Source organism: Parambassis ranga, chromosome 4 (assembly GCF_900634625.1).
Source record: "Parambassis ranga chromosome 4, fParRan2.1, whole genome shotgun sequence".
NCBI classification, from domain to species: Eukaryota; Metazoa; Chordata; class Actinopteri; family Ambassidae; genus Parambassis; species Parambassis ranga.
Window position 1 is genome coordinate 15,774,577 of NC_041025.1, and position 23,790 is coordinate 15,798,366.

At 39.3% G+C, this 23,790-nt stretch overlaps 3 protein-coding genes across 3 annotated transcripts in view; 2 read left to right on the forward strand and 1 right to left on the reverse strand.

Moving 5' to 3' along the window:
• Window positions 1-6,820: 6,820 nt before the first annotated feature.
• LOC114434822 (uncharacterized protein C2orf72 homolog) lies at window positions 6,821-9,276 on the forward strand. The gene is made up of 3 exons (XM_028404235.1): window positions 6,821-7,688; window positions 8,075-8,188; window positions 8,565-9,276. Exons 1-3 carry the CDS (start codon window positions 6,911-6,913, stop codon window positions 8,675-8,677), a joined length of 1,005 nt encoding a protein of 334 aa, XP_028260036.1. The 5' UTR covers window positions 6,821-6,910; the 3' UTR covers window positions 8,678-9,276.
• Window positions 9,277-9,843: 567 nt separating this feature from the next.
• The window catches only part of psmd1 (proteasome 26S subunit, non-ATPase 1), a 29,157-nt gene continuing 15,210 nt past the window's right edge, over window positions 9,844-23,790 (forward strand). The window contains exons 1-16 of the mRNA XM_028403120.1: window positions 9,844-10,024; window positions 10,625-10,668; window positions 10,944-11,017; window positions 11,160-11,329; window positions 11,422-11,630; window positions 11,963-12,106; window positions 12,292-12,518; window positions 12,653-12,713; window positions 12,831-12,959; window positions 13,076-13,164; window positions 13,251-13,329; window positions 13,431-13,604; window positions 13,756-13,867; window positions 14,024-14,220; window positions 14,534-14,629; window positions 15,051-15,115. Coding sequence (XP_028258921.1) covers window positions 10,009-10,024; window positions 10,625-10,668; window positions 10,944-11,017; window positions 11,160-11,329; window positions 11,422-11,630; window positions 11,963-12,106; window positions 12,292-12,518; window positions 12,653-12,713; window positions 12,831-12,959; window positions 13,076-13,164; window positions 13,251-13,329; window positions 13,431-13,604; window positions 13,756-13,867; window positions 14,024-14,220; window positions 14,534-14,629; window positions 15,051-15,115 — 1,886 coding nt within the window. The 5' untranslated portion in view covers window positions 9,844-10,008. The remainder of the gene's footprint in view (window positions 10,025-10,624; window positions 10,669-10,943; window positions 11,018-11,159; window positions 11,330-11,421; window positions 11,631-11,962; window positions 12,107-12,291; window positions 12,519-12,652; window positions 12,714-12,830; window positions 12,960-13,075; window positions 13,165-13,250; window positions 13,330-13,430; window positions 13,605-13,755; window positions 13,868-14,023; window positions 14,221-14,533; window positions 14,630-15,050; window positions 15,116-23,790) is intronic.
• On the reverse strand, window positions 16,634-23,203 carry htr2b (5-hydroxytryptamine (serotonin) receptor 2B, G protein-coupled). Its single transcript, XM_028403121.1, has 4 exons — window positions 22,670-23,203; window positions 21,763-22,295; window positions 18,824-19,024; window positions 16,634-18,572 (listed from the first exon to the last, which is right to left on the reverse strand). Exons 2-4 carry the CDS (start codon window positions 21,977-21,979, stop codon window positions 17,623-17,625), a joined length of 1,368 nt encoding a protein of 455 aa, XP_028258922.1. The 5' UTR covers window positions 21,980-22,295; window positions 22,670-23,203; the 3' UTR covers window positions 16,634-17,622.

The window sequence follows — 23,790 nt, forward strand, 5'->3', positions numbered from 1 at the left end:
TGGGAAGATTGTTGCTGTTAGTCATCACTGATTGGGTGCTGCCAGCTGTGATGTATGAGTGTGAAGAGGCATCCCTGACCCCAGATTAACAGTACATTAACCCTCTTCCTAGGCGAGGCCAGTGCTCCTCTTAAAACCTGACCCCTGTCCCCACTCTACACCACCACAGGGGGCCCGCTGTCACCGCTCTCCCTTTTAAATTCCGCAAGATGCCACATCGTTTCCCCCCCTTAGACTATTGTGTGCATAGATAAATAATGTGCATTCTTTAGCCCTGAGTTCACAAACTGACTTCCAGGGAATGCCTGTGGCTGCAGGGCCAGAGTGTCCAGTTTGAGTGTCGTCCCAGAGGGAGCTTGACCAGGAGCTGTGCCTAGCTTTCACAGAAGTCTCCTGCTGCTAGAAATTTGTCGTCCCCCTCTGGGTCTCTTTCTGAGGGTGTCAGCGGCAGGGCCCCTGATGAGAGATTTGTTGATATGATAACTCGATTAGGCTTCAGGATGGATGACATTTTGGCAGAAAGCCAGTCAGCAGCACCCAGGGAGGCACTGACTCGTCTCCTTAACCTCTCCTTAGGAGGCAGCAATTAGTGGTAGTAATTGTTAAATTAGCAATGTTGCTACATGTACATCCTCTCACTTCCTATGATGTATTAGAAGCATATGTTACTGTGTTTCATGAAGTGCTTTCACGTTCTGAAAACACAAAGTGATGGCCTAAATATTCTATCACTGAGGGAAAGGTTGGCCATGGTCTCTGCCTTTTCTTGTTTCTCACTGAAGCTTTTCTTTATGCAGCTCCGTGCCTGCAGTTCAGAAGAGATAATTCAATTAACGCGGCCAAGGCCTGCATTTCAAAACCTGGCCTTTCCGTCTGAGAGATTTGCATCATAAAACTCCAGCTCACAGCTGAAGGTCCTCCAACATTTTATGCTTTAAAAATGTTAAGATTACACATTGAAATATTGATTCATTTTCAGACAAGGCCGTTACCGTGACAACAAGACGTCACCATTGTTTTCTCATGGAAATGTTTCACAATTCAAACAAAATGCAAGCAGGATCTGTTCAAAAGTGTGTCTTTTCTTCCCTGAAATCACTGTGAACGCTGATCAAAGACAAACAGTGAATGTTTCCTCATTTATACAGCTGATTAAAAAGTGACATTTGCCTAATGAAAGAAGCTAGATTTTTGAGTAAAGGTTTGATATAGTGCTGTTTAAAATGTTTTAAACAGTGAATTTTTAAGCCCTATAGGTAGACCTCTCTAAACAATCTTGCCTCATCTTGCACTCCGGTTGTCGGTGGACTCCAGTGACCCTTGACCATTTCACGCACTGTGGATTTAGTCTGACGTATTCAAGGTGTAACCATCTGTGCCCCCGCCCTGCACCCCTCAACCCCTTGTTTCACTGTGCACAAGTCCTCTGTGTCCAGGCCCACTGAGCTGGAAAAGTTGCTTACAGTGGACTGTTTGTTTGGCTTTGTAAATGTCTCAGGAGAAAGGTTTGACAGAGAAGTAGCAGGGCTCCTGGAGGACACATGTTTTTTTTCTTTTTTTGTCTTCTTTAGGTTAACAGAGCTACACGGAGGGGTGCATTCTTTGCCTACGACTTAACTCACTGACCTCTGGCACTACTATGAATGTATATATAAACAGAATTAACGATTCCTGTTTTTTCTGAGAATTAGATTGTTTTTGAGTTGAAGTTAAATTAGATGGTTAAATTAATAATTATGTCAAACTTCTGATCAAAAGTTCATCTAATAAAGCACCTAAGTAAATACATTCATTTATACCAGTGCACATGTTCTGTGTGTACTATCTACTTAAGTCATTTATAGGTTTTCTGGGGCACTCCTGATGAGACAGAGATACTTCATATATCCTGTCCCAGTATTTCAATCACCACCACTGCCGACAAATATGCAAGTGCAACTGCACCACACTCATTTATTTTCCAGCTATTTGCATGCCTGAAGTTTCCCCCCACAAACAGCCACAGCATTCACTGTGTCAGCCTGCTGACTTGTGACTGACATTTGAGGTAGACCATTAAATTGAGAAACATCTTTTGAAGGGAAATTGGTGACGTCTGTGTGGTTTGAATCATTTCTGACAATCAGTGTACAAATCAACAGCTTAACCAGTCAAACCATGTCTCAAAGCCTTTACAGATGGGGGCTGCGGTGTCCACACATTCACACACACACACACACACACCCAACACACCCCTTTCAGAGTGATGTGTCATCTTATGGTAAAATCACAGCAACCAAGAAGAGCAGGGCCAGACACTATGTGTGCATCCGGTGTATTCATATTCATCATTTATTGCTGTTGTTTTGTTTTAGACGTGCTGCTAGTGAATCAATATTTTTTTCCACTCTGACATTCATCGAGTGCTACCACGTGTGCTGTGGGATCTGTTACATATTTAATAAAATGCAGTGCCTGGTACTTCTTGGGTGGCAGTGCAAGGCAGGGACAAGTAAGAAAAAAACTCTTTTTGTAGGAAAATATTGCCACCTAGTGGGCAAAGTCTGCACAAGATTACTGCAGAAAATACACAAAGCAGCATCAATTATTATATAATCCTGCCACCTCATGGCAGGATTATGAAATGGAAGGAATGACACGCTGATCTGTCTTTTCTCAATCCATCACTAAAAAACTTTAATTAACACAATAAAGACACACAGAGACTTTTGTCACACCTCACAAAGTGTGACAAATTGATGGAAGCCAAACACAACATGTTTCACAGGATTTTATACGCATAAATGTATCTTAAAGAATTATAGCAAAATCCCAGACAGATGTGCATACAGGGACATTTCAGGATATCTTTTGTCCTTTTGCACAGGTTTGTAGGTAGGATGTCAGATTGTGATTGATGTGATTGGTAAACAGGAGTTTTTCTTTTGTTGTCCACTGTAAATGTTGATATATCATGCTCACCCCAAGTGGCTTTATTGTCTTAATGAGAAGTGGTTTTGAATAGCTTGTTTGTGTTCTGAACCCTTGACTTGAATTTTGACCATGGTCTGTTTTAACAGCTGTTGCATTTCCTCTAAGCAGTGTTATACTGTGTGCAAAAATTAGATAAACATCATCCCACTTTACAAATTCCGCTGGATTGTAACAATATTAAAGAGTTTTGTCTGTGCAGCCCTCCAGAGAATAGTTCACTCCAGGCACTTTAAAGGTTATAAGTTTACAGAAATCAAGGGTGCCCTCTTGTGGAAAAACTCTGTAATTGCTTACACTTGTCAGTATCCACTCCACACTTTTACTTTTACATGCATATGTCCACGACTTAAAACTTAAAATGTGAGTCATGTTTCTGTTTTCAAACCCCCGACCCTGGACTTTACCTCTTAGTTTAATGCAAAACACAAGATTATATGCAGGCATCAGAATGATTTCACAAGTTTTGGCTTGAGTTTTATGTTTAATAAGTTTTGTGTTGTCTTCATTTTCATGGATTTCGCCCTTGAGAAACCTGTTCTGTTTTCTGCATGATATGCTTTCTTAGTTAACAAAGGCACATGGACACATGCAGACACACACATACACACACACTGTAAAAAGCCCTTTTACTCTGTGCGAGAAAGCAGTGGGAATTGATTATGGATTTTATCCAGTAGAGTGTCATTATTTTGCCCTCTACATGTGCACAGTGACAAACGTGTTTAAAATTGAAAAGTTTTAGAGTTACAACAACAAACAGTGGTTTCTTCCTCATGGGACCACCTCTTCCTCATGTCACAGCCTTTGTTAAGAATTACAACCCATCTGAAACCTAATACTCGTTTCTCCAGGTCAGGTCTATTGTGTATTGTTTAAAAGTGGAACATTATAATGTTTCTTCCCAGAAGCTTCTTTCCAGTGCTGCATTTGCTTTTCTGCTCGCTATGACAAAGAACAACGTCTCTTTTGGGCCTCTGCAGTGCAGGAGCTGGGCCCAGTTTTGGTTTTGCCAATCGTTGTTCTTACTGCTGCTTGGAAACCTTGTAGGTAAGAAATTTACACTTGAACAATACACAGTTAGTGTTAAATTATTTGTCCAAGAGCTGTTTTCCTTTCTGTGCAGTTGTTGTTTTAAAATAAAACTTTGACTTAAATGGGATTTATGTTGATCTTTATAGAGCATAAAGGGCAGATGTTAACCAAAACATCCATTTGTGACCTGTCCAGTGTGTCTGTGTCAAACAAGAAAAATTTATTTGGCATCATCATAATTATAACTAAACTAGTTACTTGTGCCAAATCCAGCACTGAATGAGTTGTTGAGTGAAGTTGAGATCACTTTTCTGATGTTGTTCTGGAATCCATTAAATGAGCTGAAACACACAAAAAAGAGTACATACTATATATGTAATATATAACTATAAATATTTACCAATCTTAAAGCTATTCACCTAAAATTCAAGAAGTCTCGACTAATTTCTGTCCAATTTACAGAAAAGGTACAATAATAGGATCAGAGGTGCTGTTGTTCAGCTGTATTCTGTTTTGTTATGGCATCATTTTTCATGTTGTCTCAGATTCATGGGGGGAATCTGGTCCGTGGACAGAAGCCTCCAGGTCGTCACTCCTGGAAAATTCCTTGACACCAAGTGATCACTGTTTCTCTGCTTGGTCAAGTTAATATTTATGGATTCTCTCAGCACATTCCTTCTGCATTTTACTATGTGAATAATAAGCAACCAATCATAACTTAATGAGCTGTCTTCTCTCTCTGATGTGTCCACAGTGTTAGCATGGTCGCCTCAGATTCTACATGACAATAATATGACAGAGAAAAACGTCAGAAGAACGAGAAGAAGCTCTGCCTCAGCCAGCACCGAAGACTCTGTTCTGCCTGTGAATATTCTGACGGCCTCTCATCTCTCTTCTCTCAGAGATCTGGTGTCTGACAAGAAGATCACAGGTTGGTTAAATGCACCACATCTCGCACAACCTGACAGAATCACAAAGTGTTATCAACAAATGAACAGATCTGGATGTGACTGTAGAGCAAAAACTGTTTAGTTTAGTTTCTTCACAGTTGAATCCCCCTATAATTGAAAATGCAGAGAATATTTTGTGGTTTATTTACTAACCTTCTAACTTTCTATAAAGAAAAAATAGAAATGTTGAAGCTGAAGTGACATTGATCTTTTAGGAAACATGTGGGGACATCTTGGTAAAATCTGCAAATACAAGAAGGCAGCAGAAGAAGGGAGAAGCAGGCACTACAAGTTTATTTGAGTTATTCAGTTGGATGCTGGAAATAAGTGTTGTGTGTCTCCCTATGCCTGCGTGGGTTTTCTCCGGGTACTCCAGCTTTCTCCCACAATCTAAAGACGTGCTTGTTAGGTCAATAGGTCACTCTAAATTGCCCATAGGTGTGAGTGTGAATGGTCGTTTGTCTGTGTATGTTGCCCTGTCATGGACTGCTGACCTGTCCAGCACCTCTCACCTGTATGAAGATAGGCTCCAGCCCCCCGTGACCCTGCACTGCAGGACAAAACGGGTTCAGATGATATCCCCCACTCGCTATCCCTCCACTGTCTGTCAAATAAAGGCATGCCTTTTACAAAAGAATGCTTTAAAGAGACAGAATTAAATGTTGTAGATCATCATACTGTGTTTGGGCCTATAACAGGAAAAACATAAAATGGATTTTTATTAGATTTAAAGTCATTCTTCTTAAATATATAGTCCAGCAGCTTTTGACTTATTGTGCACCACATCTGGAAAGGTAGAAACAGCTGCTACTAAAGTGATGATTGTATTCATTTGCTTCTAACCTGTCATCATGATGCTTAAACTCTGTTTTGCTTGCAGTTCGCTTAGGTCTTCGTGTGTCTCTCTCTGGTTCAAGTGAACTTCAGCTGCCCCTGTTCTTGAGCAATAAGGTCAGTATGTTGACTGCAACATTTTTATAACAGAAATTGCAGCATTGGTCATAGTTATCAGCTTGAATTCACTGAATTGGATTGGATTGGATCAGCAACTGAAACCATTTAAAAATATATTTATTATAATGCTGCAGTGGCTGCTTCATTTTGTAATGACATGAGGAAACGAGTATATATCCTGAGATATATCCTGAAGAAATGCCGAGCAGCTCACACTGCTAATCAATGTTGAGTCCGTCTAAAGGTCAAAGGCCGGATCCTGTGTATTGGTTTTAGTCAGAGGTTACTGTTTATCATTCATTCGTCAGTAAACAATGACACAACCTCAAAAAGACTAAACACTTCAAAATGCCCTGGTTTAGAATTTAAGTCAGACAGCACCTTTGAATTAAAATGCAGGTGGGAGTGGATTAAAGGATTAAAGTCTGGAGAACTCAACAGACTGTTGATGTAGTGGAGGATTTGGAGAAAGGCATTTTTTGATCTTTCAAAGAGGTCAGACAAGTGGGGTCTTTGTTTTCAATGTTGTAACGTCTGTCGTTTCCCCTCTTTTCTGTAGTCTGGACTGTACAACACTGGACACAAGTCTGGACTCTTTTCCATGCGGATTGTGGGAATAAAGAAAGTAACCTCCAAACCCTAAAATTTCATCATCCACTTTCACTTTTAGTCCATATCTGTATTCTTCCTTTTGTGGCCAGTGCCAGCTTAGCGGTGACAGTAAATCTCAATGTATTTTTAACTAAATATTTTATATGTTGCTATCTATTAAAGATTAACTTCATTATCTAATCTTCCTGTGTTGCGTTTAGTTATTAACCACGCCCACTCGTCAGATCAGCCAATAGACTCACACGTCGCCTCTCGATCCTCAACGTCCGTATTGGTGTATCTGATGACCGTGAGGAAGTTTGCTACTCACCGGTCAGGAAGGTGGTTGGGGATGACCTGACCTGTTCATTGTAAATAAAATAAATCCGCGCAGCCTCCACTGCGCAGGGATGGAGGATTCAGCCCCCGCAGTGGACACGTTGCCCGAGGAGGAGAGGGAGTTCCAGAAGATTATAGCGCAGATTGGAGGGAAAGAGAGGATTTATTTGGTCAGTGAAGCCTGCGAAAGTAAAGAGGTGGATGGAGATAACGCTGGGATATTCCAAGAATTCATATGTGACATGTTTCACAGCGGCAGCTTTGCAAAGAGTAACGGACAGCCCGAATCCCCTTCGTCAAGCTGTCATGGCGAACCGGCGACAGAAAGCCAGGATTTATGTGAAACGGAGGCTGCTCAAAGCAGCGACACACCTCTGACAGTGAGGCCCAAGGATTTGGAACTGAGAGAGTATTCTGTGGGAAAGGACGGAGAGAAGGAGGACCGTCTAACGTGCAACGGCGACGCTCAGAGGACAGCGACAAGGAGGGCTAACATCTACAGCATAAAGAGGGCCATAGACTCTCCTGTCATCGTATTTCTCTTCAGACAGACATTTATCAACAAAAGTCTCAACCAACTGTGCTTAAAAGAGATCTTGAAGGACATAAAGGCGCGGACGAAACGTGCCAGAATAGCTCGACCGGCTTTGATTGGATTAATACGCACCACGCATGAGAGCGCTGAGACGCGTCAGTGTGCGCAGCTCCTGGAGTGTCTGATCCGCTCAGTTTTCCATAAACATTCCCCAGAGACTATATGGGTCGGCTGCTTCATCCCGAAAACAGAGGCCACAGTGCTGAGCATCAAGAAAAACGCCTGCAAAGTTATTTACTCATCTCAAACTGCAGGTGTAATAATTTACACAGTCAATGCTGTTGAAGTACTTCACTGTAACCATGTCAGCTTTTTGATGGCATAGACACACACACACACACACACACACACACACACGTCAATGTGAAGAAACTATAACCAGGGCAGCTTTTACAATGTTACATATTAGACTGTCAAAACAAAAGGAAACATGACACAACCATAAATTCACTAATGAGCCCACTGTAATGATGTGTTGGTGCACCCTGTCATGTAGGTCAGCCCATGACATTCATAAGACCACACATTTTTCTTCCCAGGCACAGCCACAGAGGCCCCCGTGAACAAAGGGAGCTCTCATAAAACAATCGGGCCCTTAGATAAGCTGCCAAATTGTTAAATGCTTATTATTGTCTTTCAGATAATACCAGGGATAGAGGGAACCCGCTTCTCTGGCCATTTCAATGTTGGCTCGGGTCTCCGAGAAGAGAAGCCAGAAGACAGACCAACAGCTCTTCAAGCAGCAGGCAAAAAGGTAGCAACATCTACCGCAAAGTTCAGTCTTGCAGGATACAGGCATTTCCACTCCCATAGGATATCTTTTAACTATTCCCTTTGTTTATTGTTTCACCTTATTTTGATCTGTTGTATACATATGCATTGTTTAGTATTGGCCTGAAAGCGATTACGCAACATGGGCATGGTCCCAGATCCAACACACTAAAGTTAGTTTAGTTGTATATGGATCAAATGTTACGCAATAATGGAGACTTTTTTATTAAGAGGCCAGTTTATGCTCTGTCACAAAAAAAGATTTATTTTGGTAAATTGCTGTGTTGGGTTAAAAAGCACGATCAGTTTAATTAAATCTGGGTTTTAATTCAGTTGATAATGTTTCTATTTGTTTTTAGGTGACACTGAAAGTGCGGAGGAAGGCATCCCTCTAAAAACCAGGGCTTTGTCTGCTGGACATGACAAGAATGGAGAAGCAGCTGAAAGAGACAGCTCATGTCAGGATACATGACCTGCAGGCCTTATAACGGTGGTCATGTTTTTACTGTAAAAAAACAAAACAAAACAAAAACTGGCAATATAGAGCTACAGGTTTAGATTTATGGTGCTCCACCCCCCTTATCTGAGCCAACATTATTCGTTGCATCTTTACACATTGTCTTACACAACAGAAACAGAAACTAGTCACTTTGCCTATTGCAGATTGAGCCTGCAGTATTACGAGGTTAGACCGCAACGTGTGTGCCTACAATCTGATGTGTTTTGTTGATTGAAAAATATACCACTAAAGCACAATATCAGCTGACATAGGGCCAAAGCATCATTAACAGACCTTATTGCTAAAAGGGTCTCCCTGTTGTCTTTAGTGTTAAAGAATTACACAGTTCATCTCACACCAGATTCTGGCTTACAAAATGTTTACCTGCTGCATAGAGAAATGGGAAAAACTGGAGGCTGAGTTTTTTTTTATTTTACTCTCTATTCACATATGAATTTAGTGCCTTAGATGTGCTCTTGACATTAACATTTTTTCTAATACAAACATAGCACTGCTTCTTTCTTTGTATTGATCTAGATCACTGGTCTGTTCCTTTAAATAAAAACATTTCAACCTGGATTTCTGTGCATATGCAACTTTGTTTAAAATAAATACTCATTGCCTACTCTTTCATCAGGCAAAAAAAAAACACTTGAGATATTCAGTAATTAGTGTAAGTGGAAATATTCTGCAACCACACTGTACTGTCATGTTACTCTTGCCAGCACCACAGCATCCCTTTGATTTCCATGAAAGTCATTTGATTGAAATATACATTTCTTCTTATCGAGTATATACAAAAAGAAAGTTACAGTTCAAATCAAAATGCCACATGAGCCTCTGAACAAAACTAAACAGATAAAAATATGATCGTAGGTCAACTTTACAGGTAGTAAGGAAAAAGAGCAGTTTCATGGCAAGTTGTCTTGAAAAATGCCAGTCTATTAATTAAATGCTTTCAAACTAATAGTTTCATCATTCCTGTAAAATGTAATGATACATTTTATCATTATTGATTATCAAGCTAATACGAGTTAAAATAACACATTCAGAGTGAAAATTAAAATATTAGCACAGATAGCAGCTACAAAATTTCAATCAGGCAAAATATGGGCCACCTTAGCTTAGGGTCCTTCAGAAGGGGACTTGAGGTATTGAACAAAAAGAACCTAGCAGCGGCGGCGTTTGGTTCCACCGTTGTGCTTTTTGAGATACAACTTTTCTGTAATTCCCCTGGAAATCTTATTGTATTCCACCGTCGAACCAGGATTGTGGGGTTTAGGAAGAAATAAAAGAAGCTAATCATGATAACGTCTGCCGGTAAGTCCTATAAAATGTCTTTATTTTGGTAGCTTCAACGTTAGCTAGCTGCCATTGATTTAGCTGAGTCACATAGCTAATGTAGAAGTTGTCAATCAGTCGTTGACCGGTTATAGTCAAACCACCAACATGTTTTGTCGCTAAATGAAACGCGTTGCCGTAGACTTTCTATGCAACAAAGTAATGGTTTTAGTACAAGGTTACGAAAACAACAGGAATAAAAATAAGTCATATGAACGCCAATGCTAACAGTGCTATATTGTTGTGCTGATCTACTCTGCTTTGATGTTAATAAAAATAACATCTAAATTATAGTTATTCTTGCCTGTGGGTATCCATGCCCCCTACTTCGATTTGCTTGACCCTCTGTCTTAGCACATGCATTTTGCCTGTACAGGCATTTGAACGACTAAAAATCTCTAAATGTATAACTTCTGTAGCTGTTGACACTGCTTTTAGCAATAATACATTGCTTAGATTGCTCATTTAAGGATTTAAAAACGTGTAATCAAAACTAATAAATATTAAACTAAGGTATATTGATTCAATGAATTAAACAATCGCTCGGCCCTTTTTGTTTTTCTTTCTTTATTTTTGTAGCTGGCATTATTTCACTCCTTGATGAGGAGGAGCCACAGCTCAAGGTAAGAACTAGTTATCTAAAAACGTCTGATTAGTTGACACCAAAATCAGGGTCCCCCCTGTTGTTTGACATTTGTAATTGTTGTTCTGTCTTAATACATGGTTTTGTTTATGGATCTAAATCAGAATCAGAAATACTTTATTAATTCCAGGGGAATGTTGCTCAAATTACATTATGGTCAGAAAACTAGTTTGGGGTCTGCAGTATGAATGATGTTAATATGTGGGTCATGGCATGTGTAAACAACTGTGTGCAACACCTTTGTTTTATTGGCAGGAGTTTGCGCTGCACAAGCTAGACTCTATTGTGAATGACTTCTGGGCTGAGATTTCTGGATCTGTGGATAAAATGTAAGTACAGTTGTTGGGCTTTGAAAGTAGATGATGGTTTAAGGCAAAATGCATGCATTGGTCATGCATACAACTGTACAGTACAAAATATGTCTTCCAATGTTTTTTTCTTGTACTACATCCCTCTATTGTATACTCACAGTGAGGTCCTGTATGAGGATGAGACTTTTCGAAGCAGAGCTTTTGCTGCCCTAGTGGCCTCCAAGGTGTTTTACCATCTAGGAGCCTTTGAAGAATCTCTCAACTATGCCCTTGGTGCTGGAGATCTATTCAGTGTCACCGATGACTCAGAATATGTGGAAACCATCATTGGTGAGCGATCAAACAAATAGTCTATCGTTTGGATGTCTATTTTTCGTATGTATGTGAAATACACATTTTTATCCTCTGTTGCTCTACTGCAGCCAAATGCATTGACCACTACACCAAGCTGCGAGTGGAGAATGCGGAGTTGCCAGAGGATGAGGAAAAGAAAAGCATTGATCCACGTCTTGAGGGCATTGTCAACAAAATGTTCTCGCGTTGCCTAGATGATCACAAGTACAAGCAGGCTATTGGCATCGCCCTGGAGACCAGGCGTCTTGACATGTTTGAAAAGACCATTTTGGAGTCGGTATGTAGCTTCTCTCATTGACTGTGGTCTTAAGATTAGTGTGTATTATCCATTGCAATTGTTAAGGAGCAGAAGAAAAGTTTTATATCAATGGCTGAAGCACAAAACCTCCTATGTTTGCCCCAGCTCTTTCATTTAACTTTAGACTAAACATAGACTAGATTTAGACTAAACTTAAATGAGAGAGAGACTTTCTTTAGAGTAAGCAACTTGTAAGATTTTGTTGGTGTCACTGTTTATATTTTTTTTATATCAACGACTGCTGATTGTACAGTTGTTTCTTTCTTGTAATATTTACAACTATTAATTTGTACTTGTCTCCATTTTTGCAGAATGATGTCAGTGGTCTCTTGGCCTACAGCCTGAAGGTCTGCATGTCACTGATGCAGAACAAAAAGTTCCGTAATGAGGTGTTGCGGGTGCTTGTCAAACTCTACATGAACTTGGAGAAGCCCGATTTCATCAATGTCTGTCAGGTAACCATTGGATTGTCAAAAACATGTTACGTCCCTAAAATACAACAGGGCGAAATTATGTACTTGTCTCACATGAGAAGCTCGAACAAACAAGTAAACAGTTTGCTAAATAAGATATACAGTTTATTTTTCCTAAAAAAATTACCCCTACACCCCCTCTTAAATCTTCTTTTTCTCCACTCCAGTGCCTGATATTCCTGGACGACCCGCAGGCTGTGAGTGACATCCTGGAGAAGCTGGTGAAGGAAGACAACCTGCTAATGGCCTACCAGATCTGCTTTGACCTCTATGAGAGTGCCAGCCAGCAGTTCCTCTCTTCTGTCATTCAGAACCTGCGTACAGTTGGAACCCCTATTCCGGCAGTCCCTGGCTCTACAAATACCGGCACTGTGCCCACATCTGACAAAGACAGGTGGGTAGGCGTAGATGGTAAGGACACGTATGCTGAGGGACTGTGTCTTGAGTCATATTTACAAGGTTTAAGTGCCTTTATCTGCTCACATTCTTCTTACATTATTGAATCCTATGTTTGTGTGTGTGTCACAGTGATGCAATGGAGACAGATGACAAGGCAGGCAGCTCCCCCGCTGGAAAACCAGCAGAAGTGGTCAGTATTTTTGGAATGATTTGAACTGTAGTAGTTTTATGATATTCATGCATTTTCTGTAGTTAAATGCAACTTTAATTTGATTAATAAATTACCATCACCTGTCTGTTTTTATAGAAAGATGAGCCCAAAGACCAGAACGCCAAGATGATCAAGATCCTTAGCGGAGAGATGGCCATTGAACTCCATTTGCAGTTCCTAATTCGAAATAACAACACAGATCTAATGATTCTCAAAAACACAAAGGTACTATAGTGTAGCTGCGAAGACTATTGTTTCTACTGTGGGACAGATGCACATTGCTAAGTAACAAAATTGCCCTGATATTTCTTAGTTTTAACATTCCACCCTCTTTACTCCAGGATGCTGTCCGAAATTCGGTGTGTCACACAGCGACTGTTATAGCCAACTCCTTCATGCACACAGGAACCACAAGTGATCAGTTCCTCAGGTAACTGTCCTAAATACAGCAAGGTGATATTGAAAAACACAGTTTTTAAAGCAACTTATGAGAACAAAAGTTGTTTCTTCTTACAGAGAAAACTTGGAATGGCTAGCAAGAGCCACCAACTGGGCAAAATTTACAGCCACAGCAAGCCTAGGTGTCATCCACAAGGTAAAGTCACTGTAATGAAAATGTAAAACAAATAAAACAAAATAAACATTTTATTTTACTTTTTCCCCCATATTTTAACATAATATGCTGTGTTTTTTCAGGGTCATGAGAAAGAGGCACTCCAGCTAATGGCCACCTACTTGCCCAAAGACACCTCACCTGGCTCTGCCTACCAGGAAGGTGGTGGACTGTATGCCCTTGGACTTATTCATGCCAACCATGGAGGGGACATCATTGACTACTTGCTTAGTCAACTTAAAAATGCCAGCAATGATGTGAGTTGATTGTCAAAATACCTTGTAAAGGTTATAAATTTGCTTCAACTGCCTATTTGTAGTAGAGACCAGCAGCTGCTTTTAAGTCACTGTATCTGTTAACCAGTTTTGCGTTACCTCTAAATGTTTGTTTTCTTCCTCTGATTTGCAGATTGTCCGTCACGGTGGTGCCCTAGGTTTAGGTTTGGCTGCATTGGGTACAGCCAGACAGGATGTTTATGATCTGCTCAAGTCAAACCTATACCAGGACGATGCTGTCACAGGTATGTGACAAACCCTCAATATAATCACCAAAGTGTGAAATGGTGACCAAAATGTTATTGTATTTCATACAATGTTGGTCATTTTTGTGTAGTACAATTGTCATTATGTTTTTGCGGTAAGTTGATGCGTGCTCATAATGTCATATGTTTCTCCAGGTGAAGCTGCAGGCTTGGCTCTGGGTCTGGTTATGTTGGGCTCCAAGTCAGCCCAGGCAATCGAGGACATGGTGGGCTATGCCCAGGAAACGCAGCATGAGAAGATCTTGCGTGGCCTGGCAGTAGGAATTGCCCTGGTCATGTATGGACGCATGGAGGAGGCTGATGCTCTAATTGAAAGCCTCTGCAGAGACAAGGTACTGACAAAAACTACTGTACTTAAACTTGATGACCCCATGGCATTGCTTGATTAAAAAACAAAACAAAGGTTTAGTTTGTAGTAATTTCTGACTTACTTGTAGATGCAATGCGAAGAGTTTTGATGTATTAGGTCCTGTATGTACTCATACTGTGCCAGGTTCATGTCGTGTGTGAGGCTCTTCCTCTGTACTGTGGGCCAGGAATCCTTGTAGAAGACAGAGATGTGTGAAATGACTCAAACTCTGTTGATCTTAGTGGCGCATCCAGACACACTCTCAAAGCTCTGCTTTCTTTCACTGTCTATGATAGGACCCTATTCTGAGGCGCTCTGGTATGTACACTGTGGCAATGGCTTACTGTGGTTCCGGGAACAACAAGGCCATTCGACGCCTGCTCCATGTCGCTGTAAGTGTTTCCTAATGCCCCTTTTCACATATCTTTCACTGAGGACAGGTGCAATATGCTGGCACCTAAGAAGATACTGAGATATATAACCTTGCAACTCTGTCTCAGAATTGATTCCACTGTTTTTTCTAACATTATTTTTAACAAACAGAAAAAAACAAAGTCTACATGATGACTATGACATAATGACTATGTGCAAGTGCAAACAATAGGGTATTGCAGAGTAGTGAGCAACTTCTTGTCCTGTAGGTGGCACCTTGTGCTTGCTCTTTTAGTGTGATAGTGGAGCATATTCTTTTTGCTGTGAAGCCTATGGAAGCTATATCATTTAGATAAATTCCCATCTGAGCATCATTTTGTTATCCCATCAATCACCTTTAGTTTATCTGACTGCTTTGCTTTTTGTATTATCTTTGTTAAGGTGAGTGATGTGAATGATGACGTCAGAAGAGCTGCTGTCGAGTCAATTGGCTTCATCTTGTTCAGGTAGGACCCATACTTAATTTCTTGACATACGATCCTCCTATTTAGAATTTTATATTTTATAAAATTGTATATATTTATATATACTTATATTTTGGGTTTATATTTCCAGCTATGAATTTCACATTCACACAGGCTTTAACTTGCCTAAAACTGTTATTAAATGTCTACTATTGAAATAGACTATAGGATATATTCCTTTTTTCCACACAAAACACAACTCTTAATTTAACATGTACCTTTTGTACATATTAGTACTTGACAAAACAATGGTGACACTTTAGGTTGTCATTACATAAATGGATGGGTATGAATGTGTATTAATGACCATTATGGGTCATTTATACCTGTACTACCTAGATCCTTGCATGATGACGTAGCCTCCCAAAACAAATAACCACATCATTATTAATGAATAATGCAGACATGTCATGTACAGTGGTACCTTGGTTTGTGAGCATAATTCATTGGCGCTTGTAATCCAAAGCACTCGTATATCAAAGCAAATTTCCCCATAAAAAATAATGTTAAGATGATTTGTTCCACAACACAAAAATATTCATATTGAAATGATATAAATGATAATCAAATGATATTCAAATAAAATATAAAGGAATCGGTAATAGAATTGCATAATGCACTTTTTGGACTTTCTATCTGTGTGTGTGTGTGTGTGTGTAATTGCGATGTGTGTTCATAAAGCACATGTACATACGCACACATGTGGTCACCATGCTATAGTAAACAGAATATACTCGCAGGGATGTTGTCTATATAAGTACAGCACGACTGAGACTGAGCATATGAGATGATTACCCACAATCTCGCAGCGGAAGAGAAGAACCACTGACTCAGTTGTAATTAAGGGATACTCGACAAACCGCATTCACCTCGTATTGCAACACATCGCTCGTTTATCAACTTGAAATTTATTTAAAAAATTTTGCTCATCTTGCGTTACACTCGCAGACCAAGTTAGTAATCCAAGTATACTGTATAATGTAAACAGATCCAATAAACCATTTGCCTTTCCTCTACTCTTACTTCTGTAGTGCTTTATTATTTAATTTTGTTTCATGTATGAGATATATTTGTATGATATATATATATTTATATGATATGAAGTGTCATTGAGATTCCTGTCACCCAACTTTTTTCCACATTTTTTTCACATCTTTCCCAGATGTTTATAGGGATTATTCACTCTTACACTAATGTGAATTTACCCATTAGAGGCCAGAGCAGTGTTAAACAGACCACCTAGCCAGTTCACAAATATCAGGGGGAATATTTTTAAGCCCAAAAAAGGCTGTGATATTCTGTGTGATCAATTAGCTGTTAGATAAACTTTGTGTGAATCATATGTGTTTGAAAGAGTTCTGAACCAGAGCTGTTCAGTTTGCCTACTCCTCTCCAACTTCTCACCCTAATGGTGCTCAGTTAACTTACAATGTGAGGACCATGGGAGTGACATGCACATAAACACTAAGGTTGTCAAAGACAAAATAAAATAATGGCACGTTTTTTTTTGCAAACCAAGCTCATGTAAGTCTCTATACATCTTTCCTCTTGTTCAAATGATTGAAGATGTTTATATTTTAGTAAGCTTATGTTGCATTTAACAATTACTCAACGTGTTGAGTTATTGCTGCTGAATATGTGGCCCGTATTGCTCTCTTTCTTGTCCATTAAATCTAAATAACTATGAATCTCTTGGTACAGGCTCTTTGTAATAATATTCGCTTCCATTGTAAGAGTATAAATATCTCACTTTTAGCTAACAGTGTTGAATATTTTACAGCAGTATGGCTGTTAATTTCTCTGATTCTTAAAAGGAAAAAATATATTGTCTTTTTTAAATAACAAAGTGTGGGCATAATAGTGAAAAAGCCCAGATGCGTGGAATTGCTGCATTTTCTTTTGGGTCAACATTTCATTTTATTGAACACATGTAGTTTTCTATCTAATCAGAATTTTGTTGTGATTTATCTACAGTCTTATTTGTCAAAACAGCAGGCTGCAATAAACATGCAAGAGTGCTTTCCAAAGGTCCAGAGAATATGCATCATTTCAAGCGCACTATACCTTTATACTGTATGGTAATTGCAGAAGAAATTTCAAAGATAGACTTCTGGTTGTCTTACAAGCATGTAGTCGGAGGTGGTTTACAGCATAGCACAAGTAGAAAGGATCAGAAGAGGAATTTGTTTCATAGGGAAGATTCATTACCTAGTAACATCCCCTGAATCATTGCACAGTTTCATGTCAGTAGCCAGGTGGATTTAATGTCCTGGCTGACCAGTTTTTACAAATGTAAACTAGCAGCATTGACAAGGGCAAGGTTTTGTTGTGTAATGCACAGGAAGTTTAGGTGATTGTGTATGTGTTGAGGGTGATAGTGCATCGCACTCGTGCATGTTGCATATATTTCGTGGGGCAAGCCTTTGTCTTTAAGGAGATCAAATATTTGAATTGTAAATCTGATTAACATCATGTGTCCCTTTATTTGTCTATACACAGCTAGTATGTTCCTCCTGCCTCCCATCTTCATTTTCAGTCAGCAGTATCGTGTCTAAAACAATTTCACTAGATGACTGTACAGGCGTTTGCCGGCACCTCAGTGGACTTTGGTAGCTCACTGCTCCAATGCCGTTCTTCATTCCCTGCATCATGAACAGTTTGGAGTTCTCTGCCATAGAAGCTTTGAATGATATCCGTGAGAAGGTCCAGTCTGCAGTTGATGTCCTAGATTGTTGTCCTGGCCCATGACTGGAATAGGTTTTGTAATTACAAGTGATATAACGTTTGAATGCTTGCCTAAAGGTTTTGTTGAATAGGGTGTAGACCAAAGGGTTAATACCTGATGATACGTACCCCACCCAAACAAAGATCTCCATGAGGTGGCCAATTAATTTTTCATGGTCTCGGATTATTGTAGATGTGATATTTGTAATGAAGAAAGGGCACCACATGACCACAAAAAGGAGGAAGACTATGCCTAGCACCTTTGAGGCACGCTGCTCGTTGCTCAGAGTCTGCATTGACTTCTTGCCCATTGTTGACATTCTGCGGAAGGATATTTCATCTCCTGTAGGAGCATTCATTGTGCCTGCATTTTGCTTTTCTAATGTCCTGGATAGTCTGCCCTCAAATATGTTCATTTGCTCAGCTTGCGATGAAGCCATAGCTTGTTCTCTTGAAAAAACTGTGGAGATTGTTGGGTAGCTAAAACGCTGAGTCACCTTTGACTTAAGTAAATACACTTTTTTGCGCAATACCTGCACAGTAAGTAGGTAGATGACCATCATGATAGTCAAAGGGATAAAGAATGCTGCTAAGGAGCCAAAGATGATAAATCTCTGGAAGTTCTGTGGGTTCAGTAGGCATGTGTGGTTACTGTTGAAGGTGAGGTTACTCTGAGGATTCTCCAGCCCCATAACTGGAATTGGGATTGCAATACCTGGAAAAAAAGGGACAACAATACAATTATGTTATTGGAATCATGCAGAGCTGTTCAGTAATGGGTATTTGATTTTTTTTTAATGTAATGGTATTGCCTTTAGTTTTAGCTTACAATTTGTAGTTTTTCTTTATAGTGTATCAAGCAAACATGAGCCTATAAACCAGCTTTAGCTGGAGATAAAACCTGCTGCAGTGTTCTGTAAACTTAATGCGATGAAAAGTTTTATACGTTTGAATTGAGATGCTTACAAATGGATATGAGCCACACCAGTGCAATCTTGACCAATGCTTTGGCTCTGGATTTGTACTGGCTATGTTGGATTGGCTTCTTGATGGCAATGTAGCGATCCAGTGAAATGGCACACAGGTGCATAATGGATGCAGTAGAAAACAGCACATCAAGGAAGAGCCAAATGGGGCACAGAAAGTCCGGAAGAGGCCAAACGGAGTCTAAAGAGAAGAAGAGATAGGAATTAGGTCTATGAACATAATGTACATCAGTTATCAATCATAGTTTCTGGACAGTTTGTTTGTAATTTAATAATTTATTTGATGTGGAACTTTGTCTCACTCTATACCAGTTATAAGGGATGTAAAGTACCACAGTGCCAAAGGATTAGAAGTAGCAGTCATCCAAAAACTTGATGTTTGTTTCTCTTTCCTGGAAAAGGAGGGTTCACTGATCTAAAAGCTCTTTATGTAGATGTGGCTCAGACTTTGCTCAACAACAGTAGTGTTTATTTTGAGTTCCAGGCATAAAACTGGCTTTTCTCTCATCATCCATTAACATTGCAAAAGACCCTTACATAACTTGCTTTTATTATGCCCCCTTATCCTATATACTTTTTTGACACACTGGAAGGAGTTTGAGTCATCCTGTAATGTTTACTCACTGACAAATACTTCACTTGTTCTCCAAGTATACCCTCTGTACCTGTTTTGTGAAGTGTTTAGCCCTCTGCCAAATTCAATAAACACTGTAGCTTGCAAGGTCCAAATAAGCTGCAGAAGGGAATGTCTTTTTGAATGAGTAATCCTTAGTGAGAATACAAATCTAAATTGTTTTGCTTTGGAGCAGCTGACTCTGCATCGGTCTTATAAAGTTACTAGTGTTTCTGCTTATGTATAGAGCTTTTGAAAAGCATTGTGGCGTTTGTTGTTTTTTATAGCTTCAAATGTTCTAATGTATGTTAGTGTCGAGGTTAGGTGTATAGTATCAGCAGTTCAGGATATAGAAGTTTATTAGCAAAAGAAAGCAGGTATATTAGCTGTTTCTTGTCCTTGCCAGAGATAACTTTAAGTGCTGGTATTAACATTTTACACATTAGTACAAATCCTGAACTACAGGTCTTTAAATTAAAAGAAAAATAGATAGAAAAGAATACCATGATATATGGTTAGTGGACAGATGAAGCTTTTAAATCCATTCCACAGTGTAATGTGTTGTTGCTATAAATATCAAACAAAAGCATACTGCAATATGAAGTTTTTAATCATTTCTGTCCAAATAGCTTATGTTTCAATAACAATCTGGTTAGGTGCATTTTTGTTGTTGTTGTTGTGTAAATGTTCTCCTTTCCCTGATTTAAGCTTATACTTCATTGGGAGCTCTCACATTAGTTTGTTTTGTTGTTTTTGGTACATCTTTTAGTATATTTGTTTTTACATGTGTTTATGGCCTTACAGTATTGATGTAGCTACTGCTTGTTTTAAATACTGCCAGTGTGACTTGACCTTCAGCTTGGGTTTGAGGCACTAATCCTCTGTGTAGCAGCCTGACTCAACACTGTTAGCCCTACCATGCTTCACACCAGCCTTATTAAACACTGTATGTGTATGTTTACACCCTATGATGCCATCCTTCTTATCCTTGTGCTTCAATATTTGACATTTTAAAAATGTATATATTTCAAGGTTCCCTTTTCTATATTGTGGAAGACAGAGGTATCAATGCATTAGAATGAATTTCACTTATGATGGTGTAATGTCATAAATATCATTACATAAAGTAAAGTTTACCAATTAGTACACTGAAGTAAAAAATAAAGTTTTTAGCAGTTAATCCATGTCCATACTTTTCCAGTTCTAGAGTCATTCTATTTTTTCACAGATGCTCAGTATCAGACATCCATTTCCTCCCCTTACTGTATTATTCTTTGGACCTTTGTTTAGGCTAGATAAAAGGGGCTTCTACATTTAAGTGATGTTTAATGAAATATAGGCACTTTTCGTTTCTTCTGTATTTCTGAGCTCTGTTTCTTTTTTTTAATTATATAGCAAGTAATGTTTAGACTCTCAACCAATGGAACGACTTAAAAGGGGAAAAAGCTTTTAGTTAGACTGCCTTAGAAGTTAAAATAACATTGTTATAAGGAGATAAATTAAACGGTGGATTTATTAACATATCTAATATCTAGGTTAAACAAATTTACTGTAATGGAAAAGAAAATGTCTTTGTTTTTTTGCCAAAATTTTAACAGAATGCGGAAGACATGTATTTGTTTTTACAAAAATGATGCAACAGTAAATTAAGTGAAAGGTGCCTAATTACCTAAATAATGCATTTGATCAAACGACACCAAATAATCAGTTTGACTGTCAAAGTGTGTGTTTGTGTGTGAAATAGATCCATAATTATGATCTGGCACATTATCTTCCAATTGAATTAATGGTGAATAATGGCATCACTATGTTTTGTTGTTTGTATTAAAACAGACAATGGCTGTCTAAATTGGTTCCATTGCAGCTGTGTTTACACAACACTGTTAATAGAATTAAAACGTTTTCATTTGCATGTCTTTCCGTGGATAATGGACCCCTAGGTCACTAGTTCTGTTCAAGCCGTGCAGCTGCTGCCACAGCAGTGCCAGAGGAAGTAGAGTGTTTATTGTGCACTATCTCTTGTTATATTTTATCTAGAACAATTTGTTTGGAGATTGTCATGAGTGTATCTAGTAATGGTTCCAAACTATTTATTCTTCTCTGCTACCTAAAAATTTGCTGTTGCACATTGTTAGGTTACTAATGGTTAAATATAATTTTGTGTGGCAGGATTTCTATATTAAATAGCTGGCTAAGATAAAATGGTCTAATTATCTTCAGCAGTGGCATATTTCTTTTTGGTATTGTTTGTTATTAAACAACTTTATGTAAAGGTTTGCAAACACAAGACTCCATGCTGAACTTACTGTAGAGAACAGTGATGAGTGCTATGGGCATCACTAAGAGTCCCACCAGCAGATCAGCTACAGCAAGTGACATCAGAAAGTAGTTGGTGGCATTCTGCAGCTTTCGTTCCAGTGACACAGCCAGAATGACCAAAATGTTTCCTGCAATGGTGGGGATGATGACTATGACCATGAGCAGGGAAGCCCATTTCAGCTGACCCTCAGGCTCCTCACCCATGTGTGAGCTGTTACCCTCTGGGCTCTGATCTTTCTGGTGGTGGATACTCGGTCAGCATGATCACTGGGTCCCACAGGCTTAGGGTGCAGGGTAGTGTGGGACACTTAAAGTTTAAGGCACAAGATATTTCATCCTGTCCACAATGTACAAACCAGAAGGAATGTCAGTAGAATCCACTGCTTGCAGGGGACAAAAAAAGGGAAATCCTGTGCAATAAACTCCAATATTGGCAATAATCCCACCACGATTAGTACTCCACAGTGAGATGATAGCAGGGGTCCTCACTTTCCCAGGCTGCTGATACTCTTGTCATCCACTTAAAAGAAGAAAGGGACAGCGATATCTTGTTACCCGTTTGCCCTAATCTGTCTGCATTATTACTTAATGATGAGACATTTATGGTAACAAATGAAGAGGGTCTTTCCTGTGTGATGACACTTATTGTTTCCACATTATGGCAAAGAAATTTACCGAGCTTGAATATGCAGTAGACTAGGCTTACGTAACGGCTTTTGTTTTCTATTATGCTATAGTTAATTTTAAAAAATTAAATAGTATGTGGTATGCGATGTACTCATGATCCAGTTGAGTTTTTTCGAATATGCTATTCTCAGAGTAATTTACATTTCATTTTAAATAAAGAGTTTAAATTGTAAATGAAACAAGTGCATAAAATATTTTTATTCTTACCTGCTCCACGAGGTAACGTTCTTCCTTAGCGTTTCAACTGGGAGTATTTTTCCAAGCTGCTGCGTCGACTCGTAAACACTAAAGTAACATTCTCTGCTGGGAAAACCAAGCAGCTCCACACCCAGCATTGCATTGCAATCTTCGAGCACCTTACTGTTATTATATCATTTTTTTAACCACCCCTGTCTCATCTCTATATCCCTTCCCTCCCCAAGTAAGACTGTGACAGCGAATACCCTCCCATAGTGGCACAGCCTAAATCTGTCCGGGTCTGAAGCAGTCCGTGGTGTGGAATTTGCGTTGCTTCCACATGTTGGAGGAACCCACAGTCTTGCTTTGCATCACCTACCGCGATCACAGGTTTAAAACTTTCAGATGTTTTCGCTCCTCTGTCTCTCTCCCATTCCCACTCGCTGCTTCTTGTTCACAGCCTGTGATCAGCTCACACTCTCTCCTGTCTCATTCCCTCTCTCACTCTTCCCAACGTTCCCCTTCGTCTCGCAAGTGAGTCAGACTCTATACAAAACAGATGAATGTCTTCATGCTGGCGATGTGCCAGTGGTTCTGGGAGGTAATTTCCTTCGACATAGCCGTCCCACTGTTTATATTTGTCACTTTCTGTTCTCCCCCTATTTGAAGCAAGCGCTGGCAGGGGAGGGAGCTTGGGGGTATAGGGAGAAACCTTTTATGTGGTGGTAGGTGCTTAAAACATATACACTTGTACCACATTTTCCTTCGGGCTAATAAGTCATTTACATGTTATCTGTTTTTCTTGTGTATGATGTAGGCTGTCAAAAATGTTATGCATATAGAAAGAGAGATATAGATATTAGTTTACTTCTTTGGTCTCTGTGCTGTAACATTGCATTTTTAGAATCAACATGCAAGAAGAATGTCAAAATAAACAATCCTTGGCATTTTAACTATCCAAATTATGAGCAATTCTTTATTGTAAGAAGCATGAGTAACAATCCAAAGATCAGATATTTTATCTAAAACATAGTTTGTGTTACTCAGGGTACCCATACCTGCATTAGATGATCTGTTCTGTTTGGAATCCCTTTTTGTTAACCTTTTCAGTGGATTAGATTTGATTCCTGTAAGTGGAACTAAAATGTGAT

Excerpts from the sequence above, each read along its gene's own strand:
- htr2b (XM_028403121.1), bottom strand. The coding sequence starts at position 21,979 with ATGGGTGAGGAGCCTGAGGGTCAGCTGAAATGGGCTTCCCTGCTCATG. Across the intron at positions 19,025-21,762 it reads ACTCATCACTGTTCTCTACA|ACTCCGTTTGGCCTCTTCCG; the intron begins GTAAGTTCAGCA and ends TCTTCTCTTTAG. Across the intron at positions 18,573-18,823 it reads GGTGTGGCTCATATCCATTT|GTATTGCAATCCCAATTCCA; the intron begins GTAAGCATCTCA and ends CTTTTTTTCCAG.
- LOC114434822 (XM_028404235.1), top strand. The coding sequence starts at position 6,911 with ATGGAGGATTCAGCCCCCGCAGTGGACACGTTGCCCGAGGAGGAGAGG. Across the intron at positions 7,689-8,074 it reads TTACTCATCTCAAACTGCAG|ATAATACCAGGGATAGAGGG; the intron begins GTGTAATAATTT and ends ATTGTCTTTCAG. Across the intron at positions 8,189-8,564 it reads TTCAAGCAGCAGGCAAAAAG|GTGACACTGAAAGTGCGGAG; the intron begins GTAGCAACATCT and ends ATTTGTTTTTAG.